This window comes from Stylophora pistillata, chromosome 4, assembly GCF_964205215.1.
Source record: "Stylophora pistillata chromosome 4, jaStyPist1.2, whole genome shotgun sequence".
NCBI classification, from domain to species: domain Eukaryota; kingdom Metazoa; phylum Cnidaria; class Anthozoa; order Scleractinia; family Pocilloporidae; genus Stylophora; species Stylophora pistillata.
The window spans coordinates 18460323-18484441 of record NC_142522.1 but is presented as its reverse complement, the minus strand read 5'-3'; the positions used below and the strand labels follow the sequence as shown (position 1 = coordinate 18484441).

Below are 24119 nucleotides of genomic sequence, written 5' to 3'. Positions count from 1 at the left end.
TTAGATTGACTAGTTGCTCTTACAAATTTCTCCACAAAGATGGCATGTCTTCCACACTGTGTGTAACTAGGTTACGTTCATCGGCAAAGAGCAATTCTCTTACTACCTTTGTCGATGTTTTACCCTTGTTTTTGAACTATATCGCATTGAACAAGTCTGCTTCTTTCCTTATTTGAATGTGTACTCCTTCTGAGGTGTCTTTGAACTTCACCTCGAGAACTGCTTCCAGATATAGTGAAAAGAGTGTAGGCGCCAGCACACACCTTTGTTTCACCCCATTGCTCACTGAAAAGTCTTTAGACACCGAACCACTTATTGACACGTTGGCTTGTATCCCTGTATGGAGTGCCTCGATCCGGTTTACAAACTTCACTGTGCAGCCATATTTCTTGAGTATCTGCCAAAGTCCTTGTTACGATACAGTATTGAAGCGGCATGTTCAGTTCGATACACTTTTCCTGGACCTGTCTCAAGCAGAAAATCATGTTCATTGTGCTTGTTCCACTCCTAAAGCCGCACTGGGTTTCCGGTAGTACATTCTGCGAGGTGTGTTCATTGAGCCTGTTCAGAAATACACTTGCGAGAATTTTAATAACAATGGCCAGCAGTGATACACCTCGGTAATTTCCACAACTTGTCCCGTTACCTTTCTTAAAACAAAGGAACGATACTTGCATCCTTTCAGTCTTGAGGTACTTTATGGGCTTCCCATTACGTTCTTGATCACGTTGATGAAGATGGCAAGCATCTTCCGCTGTAATGGGAGTGCCATAGTCAATATCCTGTTATGGCACCAGTTCCTCATAAAGCATTGCTGCTATCTCTTTTCTTACCGCAAAGCCTACTCCTGCTTCTTTCCTTTCTTGAGTTGATTTACCATGATCTTCAAAACTGTCATGTCCAAGTAATCTTGTCTCACTAAGCGCAGCTATGCCTTCATTGTATCTGTTCATTTCCAAGGCTACAAGAGCAGTCTTTCTGTCTGGGCGCTGTGATGTTGGCTTGCCCAACGGAATGCGTACATTCCATTCTGCTACGCATAAGGCTTCTGTTTTCCTTGTCTTCTCCCTACCTGCTCCTAACATACTTTCCGCTACCTGTCGGAGTGAGAACAGATCAGCGTGGAACTTGTTAAACTGGGGGTCATCCTAGCCGGGTATGATAGAGGTGTAATCAATGGCAAGGACAGGCCATGACAAGCTGACTTCAGTATCTGTTGCAGTGACTGACCAGATGCTAGATTTGTTTATCTCTGCTATTTGTGTAGTTCATGTCATGATGCACCGACTGGCAAATGTCCCTAAAGGACGGTGCGATAAAAAATGTTGTTCATCTACCAGGATGTCCAGTCTCACCCCAAGTAACTGGTCCACTGCATATTGTTTATAATTCTAACAGGTTGCCCAGTTTCACCCTCTACGCCATCCAAGGGTCGCCGGTTGAGTCGCTGATTTCCAGAACCATGAGACAAGTAGTGCCGGTTTTTATAATTATCCGGTGGCAAGCAAACCAATGCCTGACCTGACCTAAGACAGCTAATCTAGGAATAAAATAAGTTAACGTTCCTGAAAGCAGATTTATCCTTCGATTAAACCCTTCAAACTGGCTATCACAAGATACGCGGCTACGCGCGAAAAAAAATTACAGGGAAAAAATGGCAGAAAGTGAGACAGCGCAGGGAACTGAAATAGGAAAAAAGGACGATATGTTAGGTTCCCATTCACACATTTGATAACCTGCAGGACAAGCGATTTTCAATCGAAATAGTTAGAAGACCTTTGAATTATTTGCATGAGATTCTTCATGTTTGATCTTTTAATTTTTTCACCAAAAACGAACAGGACCAAGATGGACAGCACAGTAAAACTCCCGTTGGGTATATGCATAAGTTATTTAGTAGCTGACTTCCTCCTTAAAACTTGTCGTGTGTCACAACCCATCGAGTTATGCAAGGAATGTTTAATAGTGCTACACAGTCAGGCGCCGATTATGGATAGTTCATTGGCCAATACAAGTTTGCGTGTTATCTACATCACAATGGCAAAAGCGTACAAGGCTATGAACGACAATACAAGTGAAGAAAAATGCCTCAGGAAGCTCCTTCACCTTTCCCAAGACTCTGATGACAGTGTCGAAAAAGGAAGGCTCCTTCTTAGTTTGGCGAACATACTTTACGCTCAAAATAAGTTTGTGAAGGCCAGAACAATATTTGAGTCAGCAGTTGACATCATGAGAACGAATGGTGACAAAGAAGGAGAGGCTCAGAGTCATGGAAACATGTCGGCGGTGCTTCATTTTTTTGGGAGATTATCACGATTGTGAAACGCATCTAAAGAAAGCACTTGCAATCAGTGAGAAAATTAAAAACAAAGAGGGTGAGGCAGCAAGCTGCGGAAACCTAGGAACATTGTTCCAATCGCTTGGTGAATATGACAACGCCCTAGAGTATCAGGAGAAAGCACTCGCTATCCTAATCAAAATCGGCGATAAACAAAGAGAAGCAGTCAGCTACGGCAAGCTAGGAACATTGTTTCAATCGCTTGGTGAATATGAAAGGGCCCAAGAGTATCAGGAGAAGTCGCTTGCTCTCCGAATCGAAATCGGCCATAAAAAAGGAGAGGCAGCAAGCTACAGCAATCTTGGAAAAACGTTCCAATCACTTGGCGAATATAACAAGGCCCGAGAATATCAGAAGAAAGCACTCACTATCCTAATTGAAATCGGCGATAAACAAGGAGAAGTAGCGAGTTACGGCAAGCTAAGAACATTGTTCCAATCGCTTGATATATATGACAAGGCCCGAGAGTATCAGGAGAAAGCGTTAGCTATCCAAATCGAAATTGGCGATAAACACGGAGAAGCAACAAGCTACGGAAACTTTGGAACATTGTTCCAATCGATTGGTGAATATGACAAGGCCCGGGAGAATCAGGAGAAAGCACTAGCTATCCAAATCGAAATTGGCGATAAACACGGAAAAGCAACAAGCTACAGAAACTTTGGAACATTGTTCCAATCGCTTGGTGATTATGACGAGGCCCGAGAGTATCAGGAGAAAGCATTAGCTATCCAAATCGAAATTGGCGATAAACACGTAGAAGCAACAAGCTACGGAAACTTTGGAACATTGTTCCAATCGATTGGTGCATATGACAAGGCCCGGGAGAATCAGGAGAAAGCACTAGCTATCCAAATCGAAATTGGCGATAAACACGGAGAAGCAACAAGCTACAGAAACTTTGGAACATTGTTCCAATCGCTTGGTGATTATGACAAGGCCCGAGAGTATCAGGAGAAAGCATTAGCTATCCAAATCGAAATTGGCGATAAACAGGGAGAAGCAACAAGCTACGGAAACTTTGGAACATTGTTCCAATCGATTGGTGAATATGACAAGGCCCGAGAGTATCAGGAGAAAGCATTAGCTATCCAAATCGAAATTGGCGATAAACACGGAGAAGTAACAATGTACGGAAACTTTGGAAGTTTGTTCCAATCGCTTGGTGAATATGACAAGGCCCGAGGGTATCAGGAGAAAGCATTAGCTATCCAAATCGAAATTGGCGATAAATGTGGAGAAGCAACAAGCTACGGAAGCTTTGGAACATTGTTCCAATCGATTGGTGCATATGACAAGGCCCGGGAGAATCAGGAGAAAGCACTAGCTATCCAAATCGAAATTGGCGATAAACACGGAGAAGCAGCGAGTTACGGCAAGCTAAGCACATTGTTCCAATCGCTTGGTGTATATAACAAGGCCCGAGAGTATTAAGAGAAAGCACTAGCTATCCAAATCGAAGTTGGCGATAAACACGGAGAAGCAACAAGCTACAGAAACCTTGGAACATTGTTCCAATCGCTTGGTGATTATGACAAGGCCCGAGAGTATCAGGAGAAAGCATTAGTTATCCAAATCGTAACTGGCGATAAACACGGAGAAGAAACAAACTACGGAAACTTTGGAAGATTGTTCCAATCGCTTGGTGAATAGACAAGGCCCGAGGGTATCAGGAGAAAGCATTAGCTATCCAAATCGAAATTGGCGATAAACGCGGAGAAGCAACAAGCTACGGAACTTTGGAACATTGTTCCAATCGCTTGGTGAATACAACAAGGCCCGAGAGTATCAAGAGAAAGCACTTGCTATCCGAATCAAAATCGGCGATAAACGAGGAGAAGCAGTAAGCTACGGAAACTTAGGAACATTGTTCGAATTGCTTAGCAAATATGACAAGGCCCGAGAGTATCAGGAGAAAGCACTCGCTATCCTAATCGAAGTTGGCGATAAACAAGGAGAAGCAGCAAGCCTAGGAAACCTAGGAAACCTAGGAACATTGTTTCAATCGCTCAGTAAATATGACAAGGCCCGAGAGTATCAGGAGAATGCTCTCGCTATCCTAATCGACATGGGAAAGAAAGAAGGAGAAGCAGCAAGCTACGGAAACCTAGAAACAATATTTCAAATTCTTGGTAATTATGACAAGGCTCGAGAGTATCAGGAGAAAGCACTCGCTATCCAAATCAAAATCGGCGTTAAACAGGGAGAAGCAGCAAGCTACGGAAACCTTGGAACATTGTTTCAATCGCTTTTTGAATATGACAAGGCCCGAGAGTATCAGGAGAAAGCACTCGCTATTCGAATCGAAATCGGCGACAAACACGAAGAAGCAGGAAGCTACGGAAACCTTGGAACATTGCTCCAATCGCTTTTTGAATATAACAAGGCCCGAGAGTATCAGGAGAAAGCACTCGCTATCCGAATCGAAATCGGCGATAAAAACGGAGAAGCAACAAGCTACGGAAACTTTGGAACATTATTCTAATCGCTTTTTGAATATGACAAGGCCCGAGAGTATCACGAGAAAGCACTGGCTATCCAAATAGAAATCGGCGATAAACACGGAGAAGCAGCAAGCTATCGAGACCTTGGGGCGATTTTCAGAGTACTCGGTGAATTTGGCAAGGCTGAAAGATATTTCGAGGCTGGTCTGCAAACTGCGGTAAGAATAAATGCCAGAAGAATAGAGGCAAACATTTATGGACAGCTAACAGCCTTGTTTTTGTCCCGCGGGAAATATCCAAGAGCCGACGACTTTCTAGAGAAAGCACGGACAATTAGAATAAAAATTAAAGACAGACATGGGGAAGCAAGCGATTACCTACTACTTGGAAACAATTTTCATCAGTCTGGTCTGTGTGACAAGGCCCGAGAATGTTTCAAGAAATCCCTGACAATCTACACGAAATATGGCGACAAACCGGGAGAAGCAGCCTCTTACGCAGGTTTAGCACAATGTTTTCATTTGCTTCGAAAATATGAAGTGGCTGAAGACTATTTTCAAAAGGCACTCTCATTAAGCAGGGATATCGGACTCAACCTGGAAGAGTTTCAGTTCCGGTCCTTTGTGATCTAACAGCTTTGAAGTTATCTCAATGTGATCGCAAAGAAGCCCTTTTGTATCTTTATCAGAGCATTGAGAAATTCGATACACTGCGTGGTTTTCTTAAAGACAGCGATCGGTTCAAAGTATCTCTTTTAGAGGAACATGGTACCTTTCCCTACGAGTTGCTCAGTTATCTGCTTTCTAAAACCGGGAAGCCACAAGTTGCTCTTTATGTCGAAGAGCTGAGACGGGTAAGAAGCCTAGCCGACTTGATGGCAGCTCGATATTCTACCAAAGAGCCGCAGATCTCAGGAAATCCACATTCATGGTACGGTATTCAATACATAATTACGAAAGAAACTGACTGTACCTGCCTTTACATCTCGGTTGGTAAAGGAAATGTACGGTTTTGGATTCAGAAGCCAACTGGAGTGGTACGTTTCTCAGAAAAGAAAGTTAGTCTGGACAAAAACGAGAAGACCGGATTAGTACCTGACTTGGATGAGTTTTTAAGAGAAAGCTTTTCCAACCCTGTCAAAGATACCATTGGAACTAATCTTCACTTGTGTTACATGATTATCATCGCTCCCGTGGTCCATCTACTGGAAGAGCCCGAGATCATAATTGTCCCTGATCCCTGCATGTACCAAGTTCCATTTGCGGCCTTGATTGACCAAGAAGGCAAATGGTTATCAGAAACAAAAAGGATCCGCATCGTTCCGTCTTTGACGACTCTGAAGCTCATTCAGGACAGTCCTTCAGACTACCACAATCAAACAGGTGCACTGATAGTGGGTGATCCTGTTGTTGGTGTGGTATTGTACAAAGACAGACGCAAGGAAATAACACCATTGCCGAAAGCAAAAAAGGAGGCAGATATGATTGCAGAACTCCTTGGCGTGACAGCCTTGATTGGAAACCATGCAACAAAGCAGGCTGTGCTGGAAGCAATGAACTCCGCGAGCCTGATTCATTTTGCTGCTCATGGCTCTGACGAAAGAGGAGAGATTTTTCTTTCCCCCGAGCGTACAAACAGCCGTGTTCCCCGAGAGGAAGCCTACCTTTTGACGATGGAGGATATTTCAAAAATTCAGCTGCGTGCTAAACTGGTGGTTCTAAGCTGTTGTCACAGTGCTCGTGGACAGATTAGAACCGAGGGAGTTATTGGAATCGCTCGAGCTTTTCTTGGATCCGGTGCTCGCTCAGTGTTAGCAGCGCGGTGGGCTCTAGAGGACGAAGCCACGGAGCAGTTCATGACTTGCTTTTACAAACATTTGTACCGCGGTGAAAATGCCAGTGAATCTCTACACCAGGCCAGGAAATGGATGAGAAATAACGGCTTTAACGAAGTTAATCAATGGGCTACATTCATACTAATTGGCGACAACGTGGCATTTGACTTTGAAAATCGGAAAGTGTGATCTACACCCTGAGAACCACTAATAAAGTTGACCCACCACATCGAAATGTAATGGATTGAGAAAACTTGGAAATGTTCGAATTGTTTCCTTGTAGTAGGAGGACGTCATCTTTAAAGGACAGGAATGATATCTAAAGACAAACATTTCTTTAAAAGAAGGCCCATCGATATCTTCATTTAATAATCTGGAACTGGACATTTCATAATGAACCATTCAAGATTTTAGTTAAAAAAAAGCACATTTTTTTTCCGGAAGCTGCATGTTAGTTAAATAGTTCAGCAAAATAAGCTTTGATTTAATTTTCTTCGAAGCGATGGTCACTCAAGCCAAACCAATTTCAAGTTATTTTTCTTCGAAAGTAATGATTAAGTCATATCAAGAAAATTTGAATTCGGACTAGATACATTTATAATCCGAAGGTCGTTTTAAAGGTTTAAAATATTTTAACCTTCTAACAAATAACTGTGATCACGAGTATAATGAAAAGACGTTTACTAGCAGTGGGGTATAGCTATGTTATGTTTTTATTCTTACTCATTTTTTCATTTTTATGGCGAGGAAATAAGTAATAATCCTACAGAAAGTTTTATCGTGCGCGGAGCGCTCGCCACCAAGTTAAGCGTACATATCTATTGCCGTTACGCTTAGCTTTTTAATTGAAATTTTGTATGAAAAATTTACTATTTTAAAGCCATGGGAAATGAAAGTTTACATTGCGACAAAATTTGTTAAGATGAGCCATTTATATATTTTCATAGTCATATATGTTTTAATGCTTCTTTTTTTTGTCTCGTCAAATACATAACTTCCTAAGTCAAGCAGACTACTCACTGTATCCGCGCCCAACGTGTTGGGGCGAAGGAAGGAAGGAAGGACCAAGCATTCTAAGTATTAAATAAAGTGCAAGTATCTATAATGTTTTCTTAAAAAGAAACCAGTTTGTTTTATGACTTAAACTGAGCTGATTGCGCTCTGCGAGATTTCAGGTACATATATCTTATTAGACGTTTTGTTGTGTAGTATCGCTGAGTATTTTTACGAGTTGTGTCGTATTTTGACGAGTCCGTAAGGCGAGTCAAAATACAAATAACGAGTAAAAATACTCAGCGATACTACACAACAAAACGTCTAATAAGTTATTTATTATCCAACACGCCAAACTGTTGTTTCTGCGGGCGAATTTCGCGGATATTTATTTACGGGGAGTGCGTGACAGAAGTATGCGAAGCGGAACGGAATTGGCGCGTTGTTGTGTTGCTGTTTCTATTTTCTTCATTAAATGAAGAAATTTTCTGATCGTCAAGCTGTTTTTCTTCGTTCGATTCATCAAATGAACTTGGATCTATGTTTACCAGCCATTCTGACTCTTCGTCGTCGGAAATATAGTTGAAATTGTCCGCCACTTTTTTTTTTTTCCGTAACTACAATCCAATTCTTCGCTTGCGCGATGCGAGAAAACCAGTTTAACTCCTACTACAATAGACGAGTACAAATACCGCGTGATGTTTGTACTCGTCTATGGCGTTATTCGTACTCGTCTAGCTGTAGTTGGATAACAACAGAGAATATCTTTGTTGTCAAACTGATTGACCAGACCATTTTAAGATACTTCCAATTAAAAAGCAATTACATGAGGTCCGACAATTTTCTCTCGAGAATTTTTTGGCGTTCTTTTCATTTCTTCACACTCTCAGCAGTGAGAACCAGCCTGTCACCGATTACTTGAAAGGCAGACAAGATGACAAGATTGCAAGTGAGAAGACAATCACTGCTCCCCACGGGGAATTCGTGGTGTCCTCAGTGCACAGATGCATGCAACTCAACTCATGGTGCGCTCCTAGCGAGTAGCATTTCTAGAAAAAACTACCCGTCTAATACATCCTTTTGACATACACTTCAACGAGCCACACGCGATTAAAATCGCGCATTAAGCCAAATTATGTTATAATCATGATATTCCAACAATCAAAATTCGTTTTTCATGATAAATTCTTTAGATCGTAACAAGAAAGTGATAAGATGGATCCGTTAAGACAGTCACATTACTTCGCTCCGAAATTGTCGTTCAAGCTGCGTACTCTAAAGATCAAAGAATGAATTTCAAGTAACGTTTGGGGTTTGTAGGCATCAAATTCAATACTTTCCACTCTTTCTTATTGAGATTCTGTTCCAAGTTTTGTCTATACAGGCTTGCTGGGCTACCAACCCTAGCAGTCGTTTCAGGGTTACTGATGGCGTCTTGACCACGCATGTAGCCAGTGGAGTCGAAAGAAGAAACATCAGATTGCACGATGACAGAGAAAGGGAAATGAATACAGTTGAGATTAACTACAAAAGAATAGAGGAGGATTCAATGCAGTTTTAACTAAATGTGGTTTAAAGAGGGTCTAAATGGGGTGAAGGCTTTCACGGCCAACAGTTAAAATTTCGGCCATTATACGACTAACCCCAATACGACGTATTGTAAAGACTGGAGCACAATTTTTTATATTTAACTTCTTTCACAACCAACGATTAATCAGTTAACATTATTTCCGTTAACCCGCTCTTTTCGAAGTTCATATCGCTTCTTTTCAACGTCCTCTAATTTATCTAAACCAAAGGCCGCCGACAAATTAAAATCAGGAAATTCGTAACGGATGGCAGCCTTTTTTGGGGACAGCAAAAAATCTCAATTTCTATGGGTGACAGGCAAGTAAACAATAGAAATTTTACCAATTAGGATGCTCGTAGTATAAGTTATAAACTGCGTCGCTCTATCGAGCTGAACACTATGTATTATACTCGACCATTTATTTACTCCTGGAAAAGTGGTGAGTTGAAGCGGGCAGTAAAGCAGACAGTCAGGAAGGCACTTTGATGTTCATGGAATTAGATGTTCCCCGAGTTATCTTCGTATTCATTCCTATAAGCTCACTTATAAGTAATCATTGCCATTTGCAACCGAGAACTCTGAACTGGTCAGACAAAAAAAGTTAGACTGTTTTGCCTGAGTAATTCAGAATTCTCAGCTGCCAGTTACACGTAATAACCAAATTTCCTCTTCTTGATGGGTTATTAAATTTTCTTCGGGTTGCGGGCTTCACTCCCATGTCTACATGACTATTGGACAAATATTTCTAAATTATTTTCAGCTCCCACTGTATGAAACAAAATTATTTTATTCGGTCTTCAGGAATGGGCACTAAGAGCGGCAAAGTTCACAATGATCCGTGGAGTACGGTTTCTTAACTCCTTAAGAATCAGTACTGATCAAAACATAACATTTATTACTAACAGCCAAAGCTTTCAATTCTAAAAGAAGAGCACACCTCCTTAACATCACGCAAAAGTACCCCTTACTGGCAATCCAAAAAATGGAATAGCTGCTATGACCCCGATTAAGAGACCATTGCGACTTAACAAATATCAAACAAATCATTCAACAAATAAAAATTTTATTTTCAAGAATGGCATGTAATTATATGCCCGTATTATCAATTGAATCAAATAAATATTTACAATACTTAACTCAACTCTTCATTTTACAAAATGTTCACAACGTTAACTACACATTAGTTACTTATGGTACTACATTTTCACGCTATCGTTTCTCGACACTTTTATTATACTAAGTTACAATTAATAATTACAAGGATGGTCCTGGAGCAAGAAAAGCTGTACGAAAGAGAAGAAAGTAAAAAGATGAGCTGTTATGAGCAGCATTTCTATGTCTCTGCAGTAATATACCGATAGGTGGACTGAAAGCAAATAATTCTTTTGTATGTGGAGGACTGACAGTCCATTGAAAGCGGGGTGAAGGGAATAAACCGTTTAAAAAACTCACCAGATCACTCGGGAAGACATAGAAAACCAAAGTAGTTGAGTCTTATGTACCTGATTGTGAACAGAACGACTTAGGGAATCGATAGTAGCAAATTACAGTATTTTGAAACATTTCCTACAACCACTTGAATTAGCCCAGATCGACCGTTACAAATTACGCCATACGTTAGGAATCAACTACCGCATCTAATAGCTGCAGTCGAGGAGCCTGTCAAGTAAGTGTTCGAGACCCATGTCATGCATATAGACATAGAATTGAGGGAAACCGGAAACCATGTAATACAAACATGGGAAGATAGATGAATACCAGAGTCAAAAAAATCATGATTTATAAAGAGCGAGGAAGGTTGGTTCAAACACAGGAAGACTGACCTATAGATTCGACGAAGCGTGATGTAACAATCCCCAAAACACGTTGCCAAAGAATCCTTGCTCTTCTGTAAAAACGTAGAAAGTAATAAACATTGTAGAGAATTGCTGTCAACTTAACGGTACTGTCATACTCAGCACTAATTTCCTAAAAGTGCGGGTAACCTTATATAAGCTTAGGTGGAACAAGCCGGGTAAGATCCTCGCAACGCAAGCTAATAAACCAAAAAAATTAAGCTACAATGACAAACATAAAAGATATATAAAAAAACCGTTTCTGTCACCATGAATCAAACGATCCCAAATCTTAAAAATATCAAAAAACTTCTACGTGCCAAAGACTGACCGAGAGAAGTCAACAAAAGTCTTATATACGAATATAATTTGGATATATCAACAAAGTTGAAATGGTAAATTGGCCACCGTAATGATTACAAAAGCTGACGTTTCGAGCGTTAGCCCTTCGTCGGAGCGAATAGAGGAATTGTGGGTTGCGTGGGCTTTTAAAGGCAGAAAATGGAGCTACGTTATTGGTGGGTGCATGGCAACGAGAAAAACATGAATAAATTAGTGGAATGAAAAGCGTTCTTTGATCCCTGTGGGATTTAGACTGCCGGTTTGAAAGATGAGCTTTTGTTCAAGATTTTTACGGCTTTCCGTGCCACCTAAGTGCAAGGAAAGACCGCAGATTGCCATATGTTGCTTAGAATGATTAGGTAAATTAAAATGTCTAGCGACTGGTTTCGATGTGTCCTTGTCATTCCTTTCCACGTCTCGAAGGTGTTCTCGGAATCGGTCACCTAGTCTTCTGCCTGTTTCGCCGATGTATATCTTTTTGCAAGAAGTGCAAGTTATGCAATAGAACATCAATTTTTCAGCCAATACAACGGGTCCAAACCGGAACTCTACGGTCGCTACATCGACGACTGTATCGGCGCTACCTCCTCTACCAGAGAGGAGCTCACTCAATTCATAACTGCAATCAATTCTTTTCACCCGGCTCTGAAATATACTTGGGAAATTTCTGACAATTCTTTATCCTTTTTAGACGTCAAAGTTTCAATTGAAGGTAACGGTTTATGCACTAGTGTGTATTACAAACCTACAGACTCGCATAATTACTTGTTATATTTGTCTTCTCATCCATCTCACGTTAAGAATTTCATTCCTTTTTCTCAGTTTCTAAGACTTCGTCGTTTATGTAGTAACGACTCTGATTTTCACCACAAATCAGAGTCAATGTGCCAGTTCTTCGATAAACGTGGTTACCCTGTTTCCGTCGTTCAAGCGGGTTACCACCGCGCTCAACTTATTGATCGACATTCAGCACTACAAACGTGGCATAAGGAAGATTCCGACCGCATTCCATTCACTCTCACGTTTCACCCTCACAACCACTCAGTTAAATCCATCATTCTTAAAAACTTCAAATTACTTCAAAACGATCCAGAGACAAGCACTATCTTTTCGCTGCCTCCGCTCATTTCATTTAAACGCGACAAAAACTTAGGCAATTTTTTGGTCAGAAGTTCTTTTCAGACTAATGAGCAACCAGGCACTTTTAAATGCGCTCGTGCACGATGCAAAACGTGACCTTTCATTCACAACACTGATAAAATATCGGGACCTAAACGATCCATTAAGATCACCGATCACTTCACGTGCACCTCCGCTAATGTAATCTATTGCATAACTTGCACTTCTTGCAAAAAGATATACATCGGCGAAACAGGCAGAAGACTAGGTGACCGATTCCGAGAACACCTTCGAGACGTGGAAAGGAATGACAAGGACACATCGAAACCAGTCGCTAGACATTTTAATTTACCTAATCATTCTAAGCAACATATGGCAATCTGCGGTCTTTCCTTGCACTTAGGTGGCACGGAAAGCCGTAAAAATCTTGAACAAAAGCTCATCTTTCAAACCGGCAGTCTAAATCCCACAGGGATCAATGAACGCTTTTCATTCCACTAATTTATTCATGTTTTTCTCGTTGCCATGCACCCACCAATAACGTAGCTCCATTTTCTGCCTTTAAAAGCCCACGCAACCCACAATTCCTCTATTCGCTCCGACGAAGGGCTAACGCTCGAAACGTCAGCTTTTGTAATCATTACGGTGGCCAATTTACCATTTCAACTTTGTTGATATATCCAAATTATTTCGTTACTCCCACCGACGCAGCCCCAAACAGTTTCTTTCGAAACTATCAGCCTTTATTCATTTATGTACGAATATAGTTTATATCTGACCACTTGCAGCCCAGAGGCTGAATTACGGGCGCAGTGTAAGGTTGAGAACAGACGTCAGCATATAAATGAGACTACTGTGCGGCAACTATCAGGGTACGTAACTTATCTGGAAACATGTTTCCCGGCCTGGAACCGGTGCAAGATATAGTATTCCTGCCATAGTTGGAAGTATTCTTACGAAATTACGAAGGATGAATAAGTTATGCTGATTTTGTTACGCACAGATACAGCTGGGATGACGTACTTGCACGAACGTAAACACCAACTTTTCTTCCTCTTTTGATGACAACATACGGCTTGACTTGATATTACAGTCACAGAAAGTAGTGATAACCACCGGGAGTTATGCGCTGAACAGCTCTAGCCTTCTCCAGCCAGAAACCAAGTGCAACCAAGAAACAAAGACGGAAATATCTAGCCCCTTTGAATAAGTTTAACTTACCAGTTTTCGAGGGGGTTTTGGAGTTCCATTGGCTCTGGGAAAGCCGGTCATCGTTTTTCGCAGAACGAGCCACTTCAGATACAGTAGCTGGTGTAGTTATGGGAGTGTTCCCTGTCAATACAGTAGCTGGTGTAGTTATGGGAGTGTTCCCTGTCAATACAGTAGCTGGTGTAGTTATGGGAGTGTTCCCTGTCAATACAGTAGCTGGTGTAGTTATGGGAGTGTTCCCTGTCAATACAGTAGCTGGTGTAGTTATGGGAGTGTTCCCTGTCAATACAGTAGCTGGTGTAGTTATGGGAGTGTTCCCTGTCAATACAGTAGCTGGTGTAGTTATGGGAGTGTTCCCTGTCAATACAGTAGCTGGTGTAGTTATGGGAGTGTTCCCTGTCAATGAGACAGGTTGAATGTCTTACAAGCTGTCTACCTAATGAATATCTGTTTCTAGGACCAAACTGGGTTTCTGTTGGACTTGTAAGTAACATTTCTTTAAATCCGATTGTGATTTTCAGACCACAACTTGGGTTTCCTTTCTGTGTCGATGGAGTTTTGCAAGTTGTCCACAAGAAAATCTGCGAGAAGCTAAAACTTGAATAAAAAGAATATTAGATCTTCATACCTTTTGCTGCAGCCGAGGATGAGTTGCCTTTCTCAGTAGAGGACTTTTCATCTTTTGTATTACTAAGATGGAATTCTTCCGCTGATCGACAGGTAACGGCTACAAAAGTTGAAAGCATTAAATCTTTGACGAGCTAATATTGCCTCTTCTCAGTTCAAGAAGATTTTGTGACAAAAAACTTTCCCCCTAATATTGTGAAACAGTTTTAATTGCAGCACCAACAGCGATGATTTTTGACTATTCAAATGAGTTCGGGTAAATCTTATTGGTCAGAGTATATCCATGTACACTTTTCTAAAGCCACAATAAAAGACGAGAAGACACAAAATATCATTAGAGGACTCATCATACGTATTTTCATCATCCTTGGCGTGGCATTCTTCTGCTGATCGAAGGGAACCGACAACAAAAACTTAAAAAGCACTTAAACTTTTACTAAGTCACTGATATGGAACATAAAAAATGAATACTATAGCAATATATTTTTAAAGAATTCATACCTTTTTCCGCCTCGGAGGATGAATTGCCTTTCTCAGCCTGGGACTTGACCTTTTTCTTAGCAAAGGACACATGAACATCATCTGGCTTTTCGTCATCCTTAAGATGGCATTCTTCTGTAGATCGACAGGCACCAGTAACAAAAAATTAAAAAGCAGTAAAACACTAAAACCTCGACGCGCGTATTAATTTTTTTCTCGTTCTCTGAGTTTTGGAAGATTTTTGAGTATCCCGCGGGAGACTATAGAAAATTGACTCATTGACGGGAGATGGTTAGCATATCACAGAGCCTTAAATTTTATTGTGACATCGCCAACCTATCCCACCCCTCTCAGGCGATAAATAGATAGGTACAACCTTATACCTTTGTCCTCCTCGAAGGATAAGTTTCCTTTCTTTGAAAAATATTTTTCATCTTTTTCTTCTGCATTTCCTTCATGCAGAGCTCGATCGGAATCGTAATCAAAGCCGCCGGCTGCAAAAAAGAAAGGTATCAAAAACCTCAAAACTCTGACATACCGTCTCTCTCCAAGTTTCGGAAAACTTTGTAAAACAACTTTCTCTCTGATATTGCAAATTAAAATCCAGTTTAAAAGGAAGTATCAACAGGGAAGACTTTTGACAATCCAATGGGCTAAAATGAACTCTAATTGTTCACACCTTATCGATGCATACTTTTCTAAATCCAAATAGAGACAACAGGAAACCAAATATCGCTAATCTGCAAAATAAGACTCTTTCAAAAGTTGAATAAAAGCTGATAGTTTCGAAAGAAACTGTTTGGGGCTGCGTCGGTGGGAGTAACGAAATAATTTGGATATATCAACAAAGTTGAAGTGGTAAATTGGCCACCGTAACGATTACAAAAGCTGACGTTTCGAGCGTTAGCCCTTCGCTCAGACGAAGGGCTAACGCTCGAAACGTCAGCTTTTGTAATCGTTACGGTGGCCAATTTACCACTTCAACTTTGTTGATATATCCAAATTATCTCTCAAAATTTTCCTACTTCACAATAAAGTTCGCTTTTTCAAAGGCAATATGGCAATGAAACAATCGCAGACCCAACTCCAGTATGACAACTATTGCAGGATTTCCGAAATTTTTAAACATCTTAGATGAAAATTGATGCGAATGTCTCTTTTTGGTCGCTACTTCCAAAATTTCGTTAGAGCGCAAAAATTCATAGCGGGATGTTATATGCTCCTAGCTATGTTAAGCATACTGAGTCATGAAATCGGTTCACTTACTTAGTATCGCTGTAGTCCATTCAGCTTGCTTCTTAGAGACTATTACGTTGATGTCGTACATCAATTCTGATCTTTTGAAATAGTTTCTCCTCGCAGCGCCCTTTTCACGGGCTAGCTCTTCTTGTAGTTGGTTAACTTGCTGTCTAAGGGCGGAATTCGTTGCTGCCAGCTGTTGTTCGTTGCTGCCTAGAAATCTCAGACACAATATTATACTCAAGCAGATAAGTACATTATCATGTTGAATGACTCCCAATCAAGTCATTCCTTACTCGTGTTTATATTCAATCTACTTTTCATCAAATGCATCATTAGTTTCAAAGATCTAAATTGCAAATACAATTAAACTTTCACAAAAGGCCCTCTCTCGACTAAAGCAGCCACTTATCAGTTTTGCTTCAATGGGCATGATACATGCCCCAACTCCGATGGTAAACTGGAAAACGCACTAAAATAGCCTTTTTCTAGAAAATTCACTTACCCTTCTGGGAGAAAGGTACAAAGTTTTCTTGGTTCCTATCCAGCCAGTCGTCATCCTTTTTTACTCGGCCTACTTCAGATGTCGATAATGATGTAAATATGGGAAGAAAGGGTGCTTGGTGCAGTTTGATGGGGCCACCTTCGTCTGAAAAAGACGCCGATGAGATCAATTAGGGGGAACCAGCTTGTGATTTCCATATTTCGAATTAACTATTGATTGATTTAGAAACCTGTGTTACACAGATTAAACTGTGCGTTCTGTTTGATTCAAAAGAATATTAGTAAGAATTATTTCCAAAACCGTTTTCGTGTTTTGCTTTGTTTATTTTTTTGTGTTATCTCGCTGCTCTTACCTGCAGTAGGCATGGACAAAAGATCAGCTGTTTTGCTTTTGCAACAGAATCCCTTATTTTGATCACTTCTACGTCTTTTTCTCAGACAGGTGTCTGGTACAAAAGTTCCACTGAATGGAACGCTAGTTGCAGAAAATGTTGAACTATAAACACCTTTTTCTGTCTTCTTTGCATTTGCTTCATCGCCTTTAGTCTCCCTCACGAGCAAAAGATTTTTTTGTTCTGGGAGAAAATTAGCCCAGCTTTTCACATCGAGCTGTGTAAGTTGCAGGTCGTCATAGACACCAGCTAGGAAAAGAAAAGTGTAACACATTAAAACTCGGATATATATATCTCAGACTTTAACTTCTTCTTTGCGTTTAGACAGATATCATATGCAGCAACTTCCCTTTGAACATCGAATATGCTAATGCAGTCTCCATCTTAACCACTAAGATATTTTGCACATTTAGAAAGTCGTTGATGTATACCCTCTCAAGTCCGTGAAATTATCTTTTAAAAAATAAGAATTAGGAAACGTGAAAGTTTAAGAGTTCTTGACTTATAATTAAAACCTTCTTTGAAAATTTTCATCGGAGTCTGTTCCACGTATACCAGTTGATGAAGTATGCTAAGTTATATGAATCGCATCCTCGCTTCACGTACCTAGTATTTCTACTGTCACCTCAGTATACATTTGGTTCAGATCATGGTTCAATTGGTTAATCATTTTAAGTTTTTCTTCAAGCCTCTCCCTGATTCTTTTTTCGTGAGGATCAAACTGCATCTTTTTGTCCTCATGCTGAAGGAAACTGATCTGCTTCACTAAGTTATTGTTGACTTCTGCAAAGCGAAATAAAATAAGTCATTCAAACTCTATGAACTGAAAGTCAGGCTCATGCAAATGGAAAAAAACAAAAACAAAAACAACTGTTCGTCGTTAAAGAAAATTGGACTTACGTATGATGCACGATCCTCGCAGTAGAGAGCGCTATTTATGCAATAGCGAAAATTTTCGCTATTGCATAAATAGCGCTCTCTACTGCGAAGATCGTGCATCCTACGTATCTATAACCGCAGTTCAAAATATATGAACTTCATATATTCATTGTACCAAAATTGGACTTATTGGCTGAAATGGCAATAAAACAAATAAATCACTTTCAGAACAGAAAACATCTTTCAAGTGATGAAAAGTGAACTAAATTGCCACCGGTCAATTCCTTCAGTTTTACTTCGGCATTAGCCACCGCCTTGAGGAATAAATTGTTGCCATGAAAAAAAAAAACATTTTTTCCGTTTCAACAATTTGGTCCTCAAGGCAAGTGTTTTTCGTTAACAATTCGGACTTTTGGCTGAAATAATAGTAAATCAAACTTTAAGAACAGAAATAAACTGCCACCTGACAATGTTTTGATTCGTTTCCTTCAAAACGGGTAGATTGATAGCAGGACTATTTAGCTTTCCAATCTATCCGCCTGGTTCTGATGGCGCCTGTTTTGCCTCAGAAACTCAGACTTCTCGGTTGAAAATGGTAATAAAACAAATATTTTAAATTACTCCTACAAGTAGTAAAATAATGAGAAAAAACTGTCACCTGACAATTCCTTCAGCTTTGTTTCGGCAGTTAACACCGTTGTTTCCATCTTTTAAGATAGAAACAACGGTGGTAAAAAAACAAAACGGTCGTAAAAAAAAAACAAGTGACGACAATCACAAACAACTTCTTAAAAGAAGTTGTTTGTGATTGTCGCCACTTGTTTTTTTTAGATTTTCCTCCAATTGTTCGACCTGGTTCTGAAGGAAATTGTTTTGTCTAACCAATTTAGACTTAGCAGCTCAAGAATGGTAATAAAACAAACAATTTAAACTTAAAGCATTGTAAGTATCCCTACATGTAAAAAAAAAAAAACGTTTAATAGTCATAGCGAGAACTATGTTTGCGTCTCAGAGGCAATGCAATGTGTGTGTGACTTGTGCGTGTGAATTCATTTGAGTTGGGTTCAAATATTCCCTTGCTGATGGCGAGTTCGGTTAGTCTCACCCTAAACAAAGATCAAATTTTCAATGAGTTTCATTCAATCATTTTAAGACGTCTTTCCCTGTTCGTGTGGATTTCAGTTTATTTTTTGCGGTGCAGTTCTCTTTTTTTTTTATTTTTTTTTGCGATGCAATAATAACGAATTGCCAGCTGGCTTTGTAAAAAATCGTGTTTTGATGAATTTTTTGTTGCTAGATGTGAACGCCACGTGTTACACATACCTTGACAAAACTCTAGTCTTTCTTTAATTTTGTCAACATCATTTCCAGCTCTCTGCAGTTGCTTGTTGTAATGTCGAATGTCAGCAGTCATACTTTTTATGACATTTTTATAGGTCTCTTTCTGAGATGTAAGCTGTTTGATTTTTTGTTCTTTCTCACTGATTGTCTCCTTCGATGCAGAGAGAGTCGCTGAAATGAATAAAAGAATAAGGGAATATTATAATACCATTTAGTCAGGAAGGCAGATAGTCATTAGTTGCCAGCAACGGACTTAAGCTCCTCAAAGATAATACCAACGTAGCTCATGTTGGAAATATCTCAGATTGTTTTCAACCAAATCTTTCGGGTTTTCCTCTAAGACGTATGTTTGATTAGTTTTGTTTTGCCAAAAATGAACTTCATCTCGCCCTTATGAAGGCCAATTCTAACAAAGAAAGTTTTGAAGTCGGCTAAAGATTTCTTTAGTTTATTCAATTATCTTTATTCTCTTTTCCAGCACTGTTAAATCTCCTTTAGTTGAGCACGCAAGGAAGAGCTTGATGATTTATAATGATTCGGTTTTTTGTAAAAGTTTAGCTCATCAGAGATTGATTACATTTTTATATTCCTATTTCATTTGGTCGTATTTTTTTCCCTTTTTTATTCAAAGGCTTTCGCTTCTTCTTCATCTTTGCATATTCTCTAATGATCGTCTAAATGTCAACGTTCACAAAATGAACGCAAAACAGCTTCATTTCCTGGACAGGGATTGTTAAAAGAGCAAGGCGTTCGCCATCGCTTTGTTCTTTTTATTTGAAATTGAAATGATTTTATTCAGGATGGCTTTCAAGGATGGCTTTCTTTAAACAATATTTTGTTGAGGCTAACTCTAAGTAAAGCAAATTGAATTTGAGCGCTCAAACGTCTTGGCTACGACCCACAACTTAAATAATTTTGTTGAACGTAAATAAGTACGGGTAGTTGACGCCAGTTTCTGCCATGTGTTTTCTAAGAAAGAAATGTCCTCAATATTTTTGCATCTCGTTGTTTGAATGTCAAATGGCGCCTTTCTTGCTTATTTCCGGTTATTTATGATTTTTTTAATTGAAGGCAACAATGATGAATTCATAAGCACGTTTTGTTACCAGTTTTGTACTAAATTAATAAAAAACTAACTTTAACCATTAGACTAACCTTCACAGGCCCTCATCCCTTCAGAAAGATTTGAAATGACTGCGCGAGCTTTGTTCAGTTCATTCTGTGCATTAGTTGCCATCTCTTTGAAAAAATCCATCTGATTTTTATGTCTCTGTTCCCTTATAATCAGAGTCTCCTTCAATTCTCTAATTTCAGTCTTAAGGGCATCGTTGTCCTTTTCTTGCTGGATGCGAAGATCGTTCATTTTGTCTCGTGATTCTCTCAGTTCATTTTCCAAAGCAGAGTTCTTTTTTATAAGTTCATTCTCTCTGTCTAAAGTGATTATAAAAGCTTGGCTCAGTGGTTGATAGTCGCATTTTTGTCGCAAATATCCTCTTACAGTTTGATTGTTTTAGGTTATTATGCAAATGCCTGCATATTGGTTGATTATCTTCTCTTTGTAGAGAGCAATTACCCTAGTACTGAGTTCCCATTCAGTGGAGACAGGAAAAAAGGCAGGGGGGGGGGGTGGGGGAATTGCAAAAAAACGGCGAGGGTTACGTCAAGAAAAATCAGGGAAAACCTCGGCCTTTTCCAGGTTTTTCTTCACCCATCCACTCTTGCGTCGGTCCGATGACCAACAGCCTGGATATAAGTCGGAAGAAATAGAAATCTTACCTATGTAATGTTGCTCAAGGACTGCCATCTTTTCCCCCAATTGCAGTTCCATCTCCTTCTTACCCTAGTACAAGAAAATCAAGTACTTTGACTTTGTTTTGGACTGAATGCTTAAAAAAAATTAAGCAGCCATCCAGCGGTTAGTTCTTCACAAATCCCACACAACCTGCTGATACCTGTCTTTTAAGAGAGTCGCTCCGAGTATTTATTTTTTTTTTCACTTTCTTTTTGTTTTCGCCAAGAACACAAATCGAGCTGGGACCTTTTGAAGCGCGCCGACCATAAGAACTCCGCAAAGGCGCATAATACGCGATAAATTTAATAGGATGTAGATAATTGGGAACGTTCTAAAATCAGCTGTTATTTAGTGTAATTTGCTCTTTTGCTTGTAAATTGGAATGAGAAAAGATTAAACATGGGTTTTCAATTCCAGTGCATAATAAGCAGTTTGGACTTTTGACAAAATTAAAAAATAACGCTGGGAGAGGAAAATAATTGAACAGCTTTCATACCAAAACAATCGCCAACTAACTTTATAGCCTTTTTTCTTGCTTACTTAAAATGGGTGAGAAAAACTTTTCAACGTTTTCCTTCAATGACGCTGATCAAAAGAAAACGAAATTTGTGCGTCATAGTTGAAGGGCATTTGCGCGCGCTTGATTGGTCTTAAAATTGAGAGAAAAACGACAGAGAAAAACAGTCCTAAACCTTAAAAAACTGAGTGAAATATTGCTCAATCAGTTCTCTTAACTCTAAACAGCTATAAGTAATGCAAAACGAAAAGGAGCGAAAGGTAGACACCTACTTTTAACGTCATTCTGCGTGCTCCAAAAGATTCCTCAATCGGCTCTAAGTTATTGGTCGGGAGATCTTTAATCCATATATTAGCTTTAGAAAGGACATCCAATGAGCTGGATGTTCGTTCATTTTCTTCTTCTTCTGTTATGTGTTTATACAGGAAGTTTATCCACGAAGTGCTCATGTTTCCCCCTCGAAGATACACGCGTTTCACTCGAAATCGCAAATCTTTCAAGTCTGAGCAGTTGATATGGTTACGCGCGGTAAACAAATCGCATCGTCACTATGTCGTAACATAATTATCTCATCACTTAGAGAAGAGAAGCGAGAAGCCTGGGTCGCAGCGAAGAGGTTTGCGCGCAGTTCATTGTTTCCCTATTCATCGACTTTTCCTCTTCAGATATCTAACGCTCTATAACAAAAGCGAAAGGTTTGAACGAGAAATTTTTCTTAGCGAGAGGGCCAATACATTCTCCAAAAACGGACTCATTTACTTAAGACAGACACAAATGACTTTTTTTCATTGCAAATTGATATCTTGGGGCAACAAACAGTAGTTCTGCTGACCTGGTTCAAGCTGACCCTGAAATTTGGTGCACACGACCAAAACTTCGATTTATTTTGAAAAAATTGGCGAAGAATATTCTTTCAGCGTATGAATAATTGCATCAAAGTATGAGACCAGTTTTCACGGTCATCGTAAGTCAACGAGACGCACTCTTATGTCTCTAATGGTTTCTGAAGAAAACACCATGCACTGGACTCGCATAAGGTATCAATTTGGATGGGGCAAAACCATCTTTTTGGGGGGAGCGTTGCGTGACATCCGAAAAAACGGCTGCGAGGGAGACTAGTCTCAAAAAGACACATATAGAAATCACATGTGTTCCTCTGAGACGTAAGCCGAACAGTTACGAGCCAAGTTGAGGATTCAATAAGCTCTGAGAAAGAAAGGGTTTAGTTTTAACAGACTATATCCTAGTCATATTTATGATTTTTTGACTGGAAGCGACAATCATAAATTCATAGGCACGTTATGCGATCAGTTCTGTGCTAAAAAAATATGAATTAATAGATAACTTTAAACATTAGACTTACTTTCACAGGCCCTCATCCCTTCAGAGGTATTTAAAATGACCGCCCGAGCTTTGCTCAGTTTATTCTAAGCATTGGTTGCCATACTTTTGAAAAGATCTTTTTGTCTTGTACGCCAAAAAAGTCAGGAACTTTTGTAAAAGATAGTTACCATCTATTAGAAAAGGTCCCTATGAATTTTGTCTCCGTTCACTTATAACCAGTCTCCTTCAAGTCTTTAATTTCGGTCTGAAGGGACTCGATGACCTTTTCTTGATGGATGCGTAGATCGTTCATTTTGTCACGGAATTCATTCAGTTGATTTTCCAAGGCAGATGTAAAATATTCAATAACGAAAAAAGAGGCTAGAGTCTAAACTCCGTAGAAAATAAGTATCAACTTTTTAAGACAACCAGAACAATCGGCTTGAATAAAAACTCCAAAAACTTCTTAAAATTCCAAACTGAGGAATAACAAATTGGCGTGAACGAAAACTCAAAATCAACGACCAAACTAAGGCCCCGTAAAAAAATAAAAACCAACAATGATACGCGCTAAAAATGTCCACGTCAGTTTCCAATGTCAAGGTTGAAGTTCTTTGACGTGATTGGTTAATTTGTTAAATCACGCGCGCCATGCGTGAATACCAAAATAATACAAAGCGGGGAGGAGCGGGGAGAGGAAGGGGAAATTTTGAATTTTAAAAACGAAAGTGATTTTCTACAGCAGAGTTCTTTTTTAAGGTCGAGGTGCAAAAAACGACGGTGGTTCCGTTACGAAATATGAGGAAAAGCCTCGTCATACTTGAAGGACATTTGCACACGCTTGATTCTTCATAAAATTGAGAAGAATGATGGAGAAAGACAAAGTCCTAAACTTTAAAATTGAGTGACATATTGTCGCATCAGTATGCTCAACTCTACACAGTTCTGACGTAATACAAAAAAGAAAAGAAGCGTAGACACCTACCTTTTTCTTCATTCAGGTATATCGGCTGATAATGCCTGCGGCTGAGATATTGTCTGCAAAATGAATTTTGGCTGAGAAGCGAAGCTTCGAAGAAGACGTGAAATTTTGAGCACAATCTCTCATCAACCGCAGACAGTTTCAGACGACAAACCAGCAAGCCTATTAGCCTCCCATTAATTTTCGTATCGCACGTCGAAAGCAAATTTTTTTGACTTTTTTGTACTTTCCTGAGCATCAATCGAGATCAGCTTTTTTGCTATCACTACTATTGGACTCTACAAAACAAGTATGTTTTTCAACCATGAAAAGTGATAAAGATGAATGAGTGAAATTCTTTTCCACAGGTTTTGTTTCTT

The 24119-nt window shown here is 39.6% G+C and overlaps 3 protein-coding genes across 7 annotated transcripts; 2 read left to right on the top strand and 1 right to left on the bottom strand.

Moving 5' to 3' along the window:
* Positions 1-1704: 1704 nt before the first annotated feature.
* Positions 1705-5430, top strand: LOC148732703 (uncharacterized). Its single transcript, XM_088757890.1, has 3 exons — positions 1705-2318; positions 4223-4732; positions 4823-5430. Exons 1-3 carry the CDS (start codon positions 1792-1794, stop codon positions 5412-5414), a joined length of 1629 nt encoding a protein of 542 aa, XP_088614016.1. The 5' UTR covers positions 1705-1791; the 3' UTR covers positions 5415-5430.
* Positions 5431-5656: 226 nt separating this feature from the next.
* Positions 5657-7700, top strand: LOC148732702 (tetratricopeptide repeat protein 28-like). The gene has a single exon (XM_088759170.1). The coding sequence runs from the start codon at positions 5657-5659 to the stop codon at positions 6803-6805; it is 1149 nt and encodes a 382-aa protein (XP_088615296.1). The 3' UTR covers positions 6806-7700.
* A 2250-nt stretch (positions 7701-9950) lies between these two features.
* On the bottom strand, positions 9951-24107 carry LOC111325938 (uncharacterized). Of its 5 annotated transcripts, none has more exons than XR_015999651.1 (15): positions 22819-24107; positions 20923-20986; positions 20302-20577; positions 19129-19317; positions 17533-17709; positions 17041-17175; positions 16536-16679; positions 16058-16243; positions 15175-15285; positions 14813-14926; positions 14313-14411; positions 13697-13807; positions 11003-11067; positions 10632-10681; positions 9951-10462 (listed from the first exon to the last, which is right to left on the bottom strand). XR_015999651.1 is itself a non-coding variant. In XM_088755946.1 (14 exons), exons 1-13 carry the CDS (start codon positions 21902-21904, stop codon positions 11003-11005), a joined length of 1848 nt encoding a protein of 615 aa, XP_088612072.1. In that variant the 5' UTR covers positions 21905-22765; the 3' UTR covers positions 9951-10462. The 5 variants fall into 5 exon arrangements, 2 of the variants coding, with proteins under 2 accessions (XP_088612072.1, XP_088612073.1); XR_015999649.1 differs by lacking the exon at positions 22819-24107 and adding an exon at positions 21728-22763; XR_015999650.1 differs by lacking the exons at positions 13697-13807; positions 22819-24107 and adding an exon at positions 21728-22768.
* Between the last annotated feature and the right edge of the window lie 12 nt (positions 24108-24119).

Coding starts and splice junctions, on each gene's coding strand:
- LOC148732703 (XM_088757890.1), top strand. CDS start 1,792: ATGAGATTCTTCATGTTTGATCTTTTAATTTTTTCACCAAAAACGAAC. Junction 2,319..4,222: donor TTTGGGAGATTATCACGATT/GTGAAACGCATC, acceptor CGAATTGCTTAG/CAAATATGACAAGGCCCGAG. Junction 4,733..4,822: donor GAATATAACAAGGCCCGAGA/GTATCAGGAGAA, acceptor AACATTATTCTA/ATCGCTTTTTGAATATGACA.
- LOC148732702 (XM_088759170.1), top strand. CDS start 5,657: ATGGCAGCTCGATATTCTACCAAAGAGCCGCAGATCTCAGGAAATCCA.
- LOC111325938 (XM_088755946.1), bottom strand. CDS start 21,904: ATGAGCACTTCGTGGATAAACTTCCTGTATAAACACATAACAGAAGAA. Junction 17,176..17,532: donor GGTGACAGTAGAAATACTAG/GTACGTGAAGCG, acceptor TTCTTTTCCTAG/CTGGTGTCTATGACGACCTG. Junction 16,680..17,040: donor TGCAAAGAAGACAGAAAAAG/GTGTTTATAGTT, acceptor CGTCTTTTTCAG/ACGAAGGTGGCCCCATCAAA.